This window comes from Conger conger, chromosome 13 (assembly GCF_963514075.1).
Source record: "Conger conger chromosome 13, fConCon1.1, whole genome shotgun sequence".
NCBI classification, from domain to species: Eukaryota; Metazoa; Chordata; class Actinopteri; order Anguilliformes; family Congridae; genus Conger; species Conger conger.
The window spans coordinates 28,021,736-28,034,891 of NC_083772.1; the positions used below are offsets into that span (position 1 = coordinate 28,021,736).

A 13,156-nucleotide genomic window follows, 5' to 3' on the forward strand; every position below is an offset into this window, starting at 1 on the left:
GCCGACAGGGATTCGAACCCAGGACCTCCTTGCTGTGAGGCGGTAGTGCTACCCACTGCACCATCCGTGCTGCCTAGTCCGATGTCTTCATATATTATTTATTGCATAAATGTTTTTAATCACAAAATTATTGGGGGTTTGGGGGGAGGGGAAGCTTACGGGGGGATCAGGGGGAGCTTAAGACCCCACTAGCCCCTCTCTCCCACCATGGTGAAATGCCACATTGTCAAATGATTATGAATGTTTTCATCACATGCCCCTTTCCTGGGACAAGCCTTCCATAGAGGTCATCCAGAAATTAAATGAGGTGCTCTATATTGTATGGACCAATTCCTGGTATGTGTAACAGCAGTCCATTGGAGGATATTGCTGCATACATTGTTACAATATGTTGGCTCCCCCCTGACTAGGACCATCCGCTGTTGCTTTTCTTCCAATGGTGAGATGTATAGACATTTTACCTGGACATATTGGTCCCTCAGTTCCTTTACACGGTTTTACTTCCTCTCAAACGGGACGATATGCAGCAGCTTCATTGTGATTTCATGTTTCCTAGACTATAACAATGGCTGTCAAACTTACATTTTGGACATTTGCAAATGTAGCATTGTCTGCTAAGACTCTGTGGTGGTATTATGGTGGAAATATCAAATTGCTGTCTAACTCAATTATGTTATTTATATTATTATCAAACTCAGATTTAACAGTTTTTAAAAGTATTTTAAAGGTACAATAGGTCATTTCAGACTTCTAACAGTCAAAAGAGGAATTGCTGCAACGAACACGCTCAAACCACAACACTGTCTGTCCTACCCTTTCTCTGTGAACGCGCTGGCGTTTTCGACCAATGAGCTTGAATTATTGTACAGCTATACAATGTTTTCATACAGAATGCTGGCCTGTCAACTGTATATTTTGAAACCCGAATTTAAGGACTATAAACACAGGCAGAGAGTGAGTCAACATGTCAGTGAGCCTCTTTCAATGATAGGAAGGGATTTACAATGGTCTTGTAAGAATGTTTTAACACAAAAATCTTACCTTTAACCTTTTACAAAAAGCGCTGTAGCTACAATGTTTTGCTGGTGGTTGTGTTTGAGTGAGAAAATAATTCATGGATTTTGAAAGATGTTGTCAGTGAATGCATTTTGTACGAAAGCAATGAAAAATTATCCACATTTTAGTCCACATAGACTGCTGTTGTGCTACCTGTGATAAGAGTTTTGAAAAAGCGTACTTCATATTGGGACATGGGTATACCAATTGTAAAAATAATAATACTGGTTGGACAGGCATTGACTTCATCACAGGCCCTTTGGAGTGCACACTTAACCAGCACAGTGAGAGGAACATAACTGCAAGAATGAAATGGCCCAAGGGGAAAATGAATTCATCGCAACCTGACTCTCATATTGTCTGTCACTAAATAAATTTCAAATATAGCTCCATTTATTACACAAAATATATTGTTTATTTGGTAACTTTTCCCATCAGATGTTGTTTGGTATTTTTCTGTGGTTTCAGTATAATGATGTAACATTTTTGAGCAAATAAGCACAGCAGTAACCCAAAACTTGATGCTAGAATTGCAAATATCTCCACAGCTACCGTGAACTTTCCAGGTGAGCTGACATAAGCTGGTATAAAGGCGAGCCACACTGCACAGAAAATCAGCATGCTGAAGGTGATGTATTTGGCCTCATTAAAATTACCTGGAAGCGTCCTGGCCAGAAAAGCCAGAATAAAACAGAGAGCAGCCAGGAACCCAATGTATCCCAAAACACACCAGAAGGCCTGTTCAGAACCAACACTACACTCCAGGATTATTCTGGACCGGTCATACTGAGTGTTTTTATTTGGGAAAGGAGGAGCAGTGATCAGCCACACTGCACAGATTATCACTTGTATAAAGGTACAGACAGATATGATAAATCTCTGCTGTTTGGGCCCCAGCCATTTCATGATGTTGTTTCCAGGCCTGGTGGCTGTAAAGGCAGCCAGCACCACCAGAGTCTTCCCCAGGATACAGGAGATGCAGAGTGAGAAAGTAATGCTGAAGGCAGTATGGCGCAGCATGCAGGACCATGATGTAGGCTCTCCGATGAACACCAGCGCACACAGGAAGCACAGAGTCAGAGAGAGCAGGATGAAGAAGCTCAGCTCTGAGTTGTTGACTTTGACAATCGGAGTGTTCCTGTGGTAGAGGAAAACTCCCAGAACAGCAACAGTCAGGCAGGCTCCTAGTACAGCAATCACAGTCAGGGTCAGTCCCATTGCATCGTAGGAGAGGTACTCAATCCCTTTGGGTATGCATTCAGTTCTGGCTGCATTGGACCAGTAATCCTCAGGACAAGATGTGCAATCTACTGAATCTAAAGATGAAGAGTAATAGACACAATGATTGTTATGTGACTTAAGCACCATACATTCCACTATCGTAATCTGTGAAATAAAGATCTTAAATGACTACTAAATATAATAAAACATACGGCTCTGGACTTGGGAGTAGACATTTGCATAGATTGAAGATGTAGTGATAGTCAGAGACAGGTGTGAACACTTCGATGAAACTAAGCGAGTAATCAGGGATAGCATAGGGAGGTGGAGTTACAGAACAGTGCAGAAACACTACGAGATTGCGTTAGTGAATATTACACTATATTTAAGATAAATCTGAAATTCAAATAATGAACACTGGAAGTGCTTATGCAGGAGGTATTACTAAGCTATCTATCTTGCACGGAGAAAGGAATCAAGTGGATAATTCAATCATAGACAAAATGAATATGTTTGAAGTAATAAAATAATCGACATGAGACGGGTAAAAGCTGACACAATAGTCAGAAAAAAAACCTTGCTTCATACAGCACACACATCCATTTAAGGCATGGTCAGACACACTTTTGTTCCAGTTCCAGCGCAAAGTAAGGGCCGGGCCCTTTGAAGCAGGAGTTGCTTCATTTAATTAAGAGGTGAGTCTTGGGTGTAACACGCAATAAAGCAATCAGATTAACATTTTCCCTTCCCTTTAAAGCCAATTGCATTCGGCCCTTGGCATAGGTCCTGGACCATAAAATGACAACTGCGTCTCTCTGACATTATCAATGACATTCTGTTTGGGTTAGCACCACACTGTGCCGAGACCAAGGTACAGCCATTACTATCAAGAGTGAGTCTTCACCATTCTCATTGCTGATCTTGCCGTCGTCACATGGAACACAATCAAAGCAGCACACAGGCGCCCCACGACGCACAGCCATCCTGCTTCCTGGAGCACAGCTTTCACTGCAGACAGACACCAACACCTGCAACAATACCAGCACACTTAAAGGCATAGACATCATGGTACCTCGACCATATGCACTGACCTCAAACTATTTTGTTTATTTACAAATATGTGTTTGTATGTAAAAACACACACTTTGATTTGTTTAGAACTTGAATATAGTTTTTCCTGACAAGCAATATATCACCTGCAACCACCTGCAACACAGTCTTACAAAATAGTTGCATGCTTTATAAAGTATTGTATTGTTGTATATCATAGAATACATTTGTTGATGGTTGTCCTGATAAACTATGCATACTGTTTACAGCTTGCCTTAGTCTGATGGCCAGTCCACATGATCACCTCCTCTTTGATTAGCAGCTCATTCCCAATATCCTTAGCACCATCATACAGACCCACATTGACAAACTCAATATTTCCAGTTACTCCTCTTTGCCAGTTGATCAGATCACATGAAGGAATTGAATCACCATGTGCATCAAAATCTACTTCTTCTCCAGAAATAGTGAAGACAACATCTTGAAGATACTGCTGAACCTTTTACATAAAACAGTAAGAGCAATTATACACATTTAGTGAAGAGAAGTAAGAAATTCCTCAAAAATGTATCTACTCTATTTATGTGAAACCAAGTTTCAATTGAATTAGATTTTGTATTGAATAAACACTCACTGAGCAGTACTGATTAATGTGATTATCTAATCAGCCAATCGTGTGGCAGCAGTGCAATACATAAAATCATGCTGTCAAAAGATTCAGTAAATCTTCACACCAACCATCAGAATGAAGAAAAAATCTTATCTCTTTACACCACAAAAAAACAGCATTCCTTGTTTATTCTATAGTCATTCTAGCCATTGAAAGTCTCTATCAGTGTGTCTTGTACACATGTATGGTATATATATATATATATATATATATATATATATATACACACTTGCACAATAAAGTCCAAAGGTCAGCAAAATCACCAGAGGCAAAATCATAGAGGCAAAATAAACAAGAAAAAGAAAAAAAAACATGTTACTGTCCAAATACTTTTGGGCCCACTTCTGTATCTCATTTGGTTTACAATATATAATCCACGAATACATGTAACGCACTACATTTACAGTTTAGATACATCATAATATCAGTGGTCGTACTAATGCAGAATTCTGTGTTATATACGTAGGAAATTAAAAATAAAATTGTGTGTGACCCTGTGGAAATAACTGCTGCCACACCCACACACACTGACCCTGTGTAAATAACTGAATGTTTTTTCTAAGCATTGCATTGTGTGTTGGAAGCCTTGTCAGTGCATAGGTCAAGTCTCAGTGCTTGTGTGGATTTCATGTCTTTTTCAACTTTTGCCAATCATTATCTATTCTTTAAAATATTTTTTTGGGTTGAATTCCCTGGCTTTTTTTGTTTGACATTACCTCTCACTTTAAACATAGTTTTGGTTGAAAGAAGGGTGATCAAGATAGTGTGTAAACAAACAACAATTAGTGTACAGTGGCATCACAGCTTTGCACAGCACCATCGTTTATAGGTAGGTCTGCCACAAATAACACCTGAACAATACACGGATACCCAAGCATAATATATTCAGAAGTTCAAACAAAATGTGATAAAGTAAACTAAATTGACAATAGGTATTGTATTGTGAAGTCTTGCCTGCCATGGTTGAATGTTTGTGGCATCAGCACATGAGGAGTTGTGGAAGGGCCCTCTCCCAGGCTTACAGCTGATGAGGTTGTGCAGGGAGTGGGCTATGGCGTACACAGCTTTGTACACATTGTAGGCAACACGAGGGCTGGAGGTGTTCAGGTAGGCAGAGTGCTGCTCCTTCAGGGGCTCCAGCCCTGAACAGGGGGGCAGCTTGGAGGAAGCTTGGACCCTGCTGCTGGAGGGGTAGAGAGTGCAACCATACAAAGCACCCCACAGCTTGTGAACCAGGTGGTTACTGGGGTATGTCAATGGGTTTACACTCACCAGATAGTCTCTAAGACCTGGAATTTGCCCCTGCCTGACCGCAAAACCAATAGAACCTCCTAGAAATGGGTAGAACTCACTGCCTGTGAACACTGAGGCTGTTACCCAGGCTGTACAGGCAATCCATTGTATCCCTGTGATGTTCTGATCCATGTACTCTTTAAAAAAGGGATAGAGCTCTCCTTCTTTCGCAAAGCTGATAACCACTCTTGCAGTGGAGTGCTTCATCACGTCAAGGATTTCAAGGATCCCTTCACGACTGTACACTTTGGGGATCATTTTCTGATAGGCGAAACACACACCAGAGTTTTTCACTTCTTCCAACAGGCCCTGTACAGCAAATCTCCCATAATCATCATCTTCAGTGACAACACCAACCCATGTCCAACCAAATCGCAGCAGGAGGCTTGCAATGGCTTTCACCTGGTAGTCATCATTAGGAATTACTCTAAAAAATGTTGGGAATTCTTTCCTGTTGCTAAGGCAGGAACAAGTTGAAAAATAACTGATCTGAAAAATAAGTTTTAGAATAAAAAGTTAGCTAACTATATTCTATATTCTACGATATTCATTCCTGATTTTTTGAATGTCTTCAAACAAAAAAAAAACTTGAAACGTTTTTATGCTACAATTGGTTTACTGCAATTGTCTTATTTTTCATATTTTGGTATCATATAGCTTTGACGTATATAAATTATTTCCTTATACTCAAATCACATTACATCAGTCATCCTGGTAAGTTGTTTTGCATTTAATGCTGGATTAGTGTGTCAACAAAATCCATCCATTATCTGAACCCGCTTATCCTGATCAGGGTCGCAGGGGGGCTGGAGCCTATCCCAGCATACATTGGGCGAAAGGCAGGAATACACCCTGGACAGGTCGCCAGTCTATCTCAGGGCACACACACCATTCACTCACACACTCATACCTACGGGCAATTTAGACTCTCCAATCAGCCTAACGTGCATGTCTTTGGACTGTGGGAGGAAACCGGAGTACCCGGAGGAAACCCACGCAGACACGGGGAGAACATGCAAACTCCGCACAGAGAGGCCCCGGCCGACGGGGATTCGAACCCAGGACCTCCTTGCTGTGAGGCGGCAGTGCTACCCACTGCACCATCCGTGCTGCCTGTCAGCAAAATGTATAAATAAAAAACCGAGAATCTATGAGAAATTAGATATTTATGAAAGCGATACCCATTATTCAAATAGTTTCTTCTAACTAAATTACTGAAAAATGCATTTATTTTTCTTAAATAAAGTAGGTTGGAATCTAGCCTACAGTATCAGGGCAACTGCATGGCATTCACCTTGTATATTCATAATGTTTATTGGTTATGAGTGCTGCAGAATTATGTGTATATGAAAGTGTGCAACCTTGTAATGTAGCTGACCTTTGCAAGAATGTAAAATGTCGTCTTCATTCCATATCCACTGAAACAACTGCTTCAGGTTGTTTTGCACTTCATATCACACCAAATTTCAACTTTCATGAATGTGAGTGTTGTGTTTAAAAAAATAAGAACATATTTCTGGAAGATAATGTTCCCTTTAGAGAATCATCTTCCGCCTGCTCCACATATTTTGAACTCTTACAGCTAAGTTAAAAACTTACGTACTAAACTCTAAAATCTTAAAAGGCGACACATCTTTATAGTAGATGCAATACATTTAACTGAACAATCCAATATCAGATATAAACATTTTATCTTATACAATATACACACAAATATACACACCATTGGAATTCTGAAGGGCTGCAAAGTTCTGGAGACAACAATGGACTGAGAAGACCCAGAATCTCCAACAACAGCCAAAACAGGAGCAGTGCCAGAACACACAGCACTCTGAGCTAAATCTGGTCCATTCAGAATTGCCAGAGCTGCCCTTTGTCCTGCTACATGTGTTGCACAGGAGTCAAAGATCTTGTATCCCAGAGTGAAATTAGGCAACAGGTTCTGACTCTGGTTGATCTCCTCAACAGCCAGCCTCATCGCCTGGGCCCAGCGGAAAGATCTGGGGTCAAATCTGTTCACAGACCAACAGCAGAACATGACATGACTCTTGGAAAAGATAACCATTTTCCTATTAAAGAGAAAAGAAAAGAATACCTATTATCAGAATAACCATGACCTCACCCCCAACATTGTGGAGCAGCTGGTTTGTAAGTGAAGTTCTGGTCTGGTGGCTCAACCCTGTAGTGCATGGGGAAAAGTCCTGCAATGATTAAGTCTCCTTCAGCCTGGAAATCTGGCTCAAAGTTGCCCTGCAAAGAACATACTGGAGCAGGGATCAGGCTGGCAGGAGTGACAGCAGAGAGGTGGTAAAATAGGGACCACATCACCACCAATGGAGTCGTCATCTTCAGCCAGGCTTATCCCACACACTGGACTGTTGAACAAGGAAGGGTGTTTTATTCACCAGCATCTCGCATTATGTTCTGTATCTCATTGGATTTCATCATCATTGGGAGACCACATGACAACACTCCTCTGTATTCCCAATAGAAAAGTGCTTATGTGAAATTCCCTAAGCAAGATCATAATAAATTCTTGTCTTTATAATCAGTTAATTATTTTGTTAAGTCTTAAGTCAGCATTTATTTATGTATATAAAAAGTATCTGAATTATATAGTCTTTTCAGTGGTTAGATATCCATTGTGTAACACAGCCAAGTTCACCAATAATCTTCTTTCAGGTTTACACATACAAATTATGTGGCGTACAGATGCAGTCAATTAAAATGAGTGCAGGATTCTGCAGGTGCTGCGGATTTGCAATGACCTACAATGGTTGACAAGAACACCAGGAGGCGCAAGGAGGCACAACTGTCCATGTCAGCCATTTTGAAAGTTCAGTCATGATTTTGCAAGGCAGCCTTACAGTGATAACCCTTAATATCTCCGCCCTAACACACTGTATCACTCATTGAGACACAGTTCCTTCTCTGCACCTTCATTGCATGGGACTGTTTGAAAGAAAAGCTCACACAGTGTCCCCAAACATGTGTTTTCCCGACCTCCTGAATCACCCTCTTCCTCTCTCATTTCTCTCAAAAGCAAGTTGAGATTATATTAATCTTTGGTGTCTTTTTACTTACATTTCAGTAGTCTGAGTGATACTGGTGCAATGGTCTAATTTCCTCAGGACTTAATACCCATCCAGGAACCTAGGAGAAAAATTGGATAATCAGTGTGGAGATCTTCCCACGGTGAAGCCATCTGTCCCCACCCCTTGACCAACACCCACCACCCAGGAACTGTGACTCTAAATCTTGCTATGACATTCACCTGGTTTGTGCTTTTAAGTGAAAGAAACCAAGTGATCTGGGAGCTTCTGCAGTCAGATTCCTGTGTGCATAAATCATGTAGCTTTTCTTGCCAGGTATGAACATTATACTTTCATTATACTTATTTTGTAATACTTTTATTTATGTTTTAATTTGGAATGTAATTGGTTTTAAGTAACCTGCAACCTGCTTTGCTAATAAAGAGCAGTTACTGTGCAGGATTCCTTTAGCAATCAAGTCTAAATTATCAGTCACAGGTCTACCTAAATTTATAGAAATTTGAGTCAGATTAATGAGGGTTCACATAAACTCAGTGAGCACTTGATTAGGTATTTATTATTCTTATTTTTTCGACTTCTACTGCTGTAGCCTATCCACTTATGATGCGTTGTGTGTGCAGAGATGCTTTTCTGCATACCACTGTTGTAATGTGTGGTCATTTGCGTGACTGTCACCTTCCTGTCAGCTTTGATCAGTCTGGTCATATACCCACCACCTCACCAGTGCCTGCCTCCAGCAACCCAGGCCTGCAACCCGCCATGGCCAAGGAAACAGAAAAGCTAGAAAAGGAAAAAAATTAAATTAAAAGAAACCGTATCACGGGTAGACAAGTCCACAGGAAATAGTACAAATCACAATAGCTAATACATAGACCTGGCACATCAATTGTGGCCCGGTGGCCTATAAGATTTCTACCACGTCGTCTAACTTTTGTTAAATTGAAGCCTGCCTCATGTGTGGAGTTTCATTCATTAGAAAACCATGCTGTTAGAGTACAGTAAAGTACATGCACACAGTAAAGTACAATACATCCAAAATGATGGTTATATATTCTAAAAAGAAGGTATTTATGGAACGTTACTATGCAATGATAAGACATTACAGTAGAGTACATTGATGAGGCCTTACCTGTATATACTGGTGCCTGAGCTCCTTCACCCGGTCACTATTCCTTTCAAAAGGAACAGTATACAGTTGTTTGAGTGATAATTGGTTTCTTCTCACCCGGTCTATTGTGGAAAGGCTCACTGTGTTAATGTTTCCAAATATGCCATTATCTTCTATCACAACACAGTGTTTCTCTGAGTCTAATGGCATTTTTTGCCCTGACCATGTTGACCATTTCATTTTCCGGTTCAGGTGTGAAAATGTTTTATCTTCCCCCAACATGGGGTAGTGCTTCAGTTCTATAAATGCAAAGAATTGATAAACAAATTCAATGTAATCTAAATTCTAAAACTTTACAGGCATATATGGAATACTGTAAAGAAATATGTAGCATGATCATGTACCTGTTTTCAATCCTAAATGTCCGGATTATTGAGGCCACTGAGTATTGCCAGAGATTGGGCTGGAACCTCTGACCAGCCTCGGCCATGGTTAGGCCATAGTTAAGTACATGGTCCACAATTGTAGCCCGTATGTCATTCGAAATTCTTTGCCTTCGCCTGCCTCTTCCATGTCCCCTATGCCCTCCTCTCGCACGACCACCATGGATTTGGATACCTCGCCCTCTTGCAACATGTCCTGGCTCTTCTCCTTCCAATTTTTCATCCAGCCACAAATGCACTAGTAGCTTAGCAGTATATATGTGTTCCAGTGGAGGCTGGTGACTTCCAGAATTGAGGAGGCCATTTTTTTCCGCTTGCTCACTTCACTCGCGATGGAATGTTCCCTGTTCTCTTATCTGTCTTTGTGCTGGCCAAAGGCATACTATTTGGAGTGTAAGCTACAGTCAGAAAGTTCTGGCTGATGAAATTCATTGTGCAGAGCTTAGCCTTGTGCCTTCCTGAAGAAATGACATTGCTGTAAGTCTATGAGCCTGCCTGATAATTAAGCTGAGAAATGACATTTGGATGTAATATAAATGCCAAGTGAACATGTGTAAAAGGCAGGAATTTTAATTATGTAGTTAAAAACAATTTTGTTTAGCTTACATTTTTCATTCTTCTACAGCTTCAACATGTAATCACCAATTTAATCAAGTTTAGCATATAAAAAAGATAAGATAACACTTTCTTTATCATATGTAGTTTTATTCAATATATTTAATATAAAATATGTAAAAATATGGTTCCAGTTGGCTTTATCTAACGTTAACGTTATCCACTAGAGGGCAGCACTCTATTCGTATTTAGAGTGAATTTCCTCACAGAGCAACAATTCAGTAATTTGATATGGAAGATTATTAAATTGACTTGTAATAAAACGAAATGGACTACATTAAAAATAAAACTGTTCAATAAATCCCAAATGGTGTCTAACATGACCTATTGAATGTCATTCTCACTCCCTAGTATCTGGAATCTGCATATCTCCAGCCCAAGATCTCAAATTGCGCCAGAATCTCGCCGACTTCCGAGGTAGTTTTAAGCAAAAGTGTTTGGCCAAATGAGCTATAAACTCCAGATGATAGCCAGGGGTGTTCTCTAAATTTCCTGAAAAGCACAAGTTGATAGGACACTCGTAGCCACTATGGCGAGTGTTTGTTTGACTGAAGTGACTAGCGAATTCTCAAAATGGCTTCTGTGTTGAATAGGAAAGGAAAGGATAGTTGATTCCAAATGAACCAGTAGCATGTGATTGGACGAACAAAATGTCAATCTTTCAGCTCTGGACACAATGCATGGTGAGGCCAGGCCTCCGTTGCCCACCCATTTTCAGTGATCTGGCCAATCACATATTGGCATGAAAAAAAATGCATTACATTGACTTCTATGAAAAGCTAATTTCCTAGGGGAGGCCTGGCCTCCCTTAATACAAACTGATAGGGAAATCTGGCCTGTTGCTTTACAATTGCAATATTGGGTTTTAGCCATGGGAAAATTTAGATTTATGAACAAAACTAAAATAATATGAATATAAAAAATAAAAAATATGTTTATTGTTTTTTTTAAATCTCTCTCTTCTCTCAAATTATTGGGGAGGCCAGGCCTCCTCCACCTCTATGGAGGAGCCTCCACTGATGTGTTCTGATTTAATTGTTGGAGAATTGCACCTGTTGCTAAACTCTATGTAAATTGCACATGTGATTGGTTGCTTTCAGCTGTGAGAAAAATAACTAATTTGTGAATACAAGATTTGCCTGAATTTTAGATAAAGGGAGCCATATATGTAGACCTATTTTCATAAGGAGATCCTGAGTGCCAGTGTATTGGTTGTTGTTTGTACTATTTTGCATGTAAGATTTTGCACAATGAACATATGTATACATAGATGTGGGAGTGATGGCATTGAAATGATAAATGGTATAATCCATTTTGATTTGATTAATCAATTGATTTTTGTTTACTAGTTTGCAGAGATGTGCTTTACATTAGCATTTTGTGATAGAGTGTTTTGAACAAATAAGTTACTGTTGTGGGGTTTGTGCTTACAGATTTGAGAATATGTTTAGTGTTTCCGGAATTGTATTTAAGCAATTGAGAAAAACTGTAAAACTATTAATACTATGTGTCAATACGTGCAAAGTCAAGATTCTAAGGCTTCTGTCAATATGTTCGTTGTATCTGTATGGTAAAATCTCACAAAGTGAATAATGCAACTAGAAAGGAAAGTTGATCTGATCTTTTCGGTGTCACAATCCAAATCATAGTCACCACAGAAACTATCTGTGAATTTACAAAATACTGTAGCTGTGTGCAACAATGCCTGTAGCACTGGATAGAGTTGAATACAGTAATGCAGAGCCATCTTATGTTACAGTGGAAACAGGAATACACAAGACCAGCCAGCTGTAGCTAGCCTACTTTCATCTTGCGATGCTAACTGACAATATTAATGCAGCTCGTTCAGAAAGAAAACAATCACTTGCAAAACAAAATTGTAGCAAACAATTTAAACCTGCATATCAACAAAGACAGATGTACATACCAGTTACAAGAGAGCAATCTACCTGTTGTAGTGATTTGTGGATCACAATGTCCTTCACCAAGTTAGCATTCTCATTGCTGGAATTAGGATCGCCACTGACATTACCGATGGATTAACCACTCTCCCTAGTTTTTTTGTTTGCGTTAACAAAAGCAAAGTGGTCCATAATCAGGGAATTAGATTTAACACACAAACTAATTGTATTTCACCAAATCGATTCGAAACTTGCTAGACTAGAAACTTCTAGACTAATGTTAATATTATTGTGCACATGCAATTACACTTGCAATGTTACGAACCAACCGATCAATTCACACAACATTATCACTTACGTAAATGAAAAGTATATAAGTCAGTCCGATGTTTTCACATATTATATTTTTTATTGCAAACATATTTTTAATCACAAAATTACTGGGGGTTTGGGGGGAGGGGAAGCTTAGGGGGGGGATCAGGGGGAGCTTAAGACCCCACTAGCCCCTCTCTCCCACCATGGTGAAATGCCACATTGTCATATGATTATGAATGTTTTCATCACATGCCCCTTTCCTGGGAAAGGCCTTCCCTAGAGGTCATCCAGCAGTCCATTGGAGGATATTGCTGCATACATTGTTACAATATGTTGGCTCCCCTCTGACTAGGACCATCCGCTGTTGCTTTTTTTCCAATGGTGAGATGTATAGACATTTTACCTGGATATATTGGGACCTCAGTTCCTTT

The 13,156-nt window shown here is 39.8% G+C and overlaps 1 protein-coding gene across 1 annotated transcript; it reads right to left on the reverse strand.

The window, feature by feature from the left end:
* Window positions 1-1,470: 1,470 nt before the first annotated feature.
* On the reverse strand, window positions 1,471-7,636 carry LOC133107497 (extracellular calcium-sensing receptor-like). Its single transcript, XM_061216484.1, has 6 exons — window positions 7,413-7,636; window positions 7,014-7,302; window positions 4,952-5,779; window positions 3,602-3,826; window positions 3,182-3,305; window positions 1,471-2,372 (listed from the first exon to the last, which is right to left on the reverse strand). Exons 1-6 carry the CDS (start codon window positions 7,634-7,636, stop codon window positions 1,471-1,473), a joined length of 2,592 nt encoding a protein of 863 aa, XP_061072468.1.
* Window positions 7,637-13,156: the final 5,520 nt, after the last annotated feature.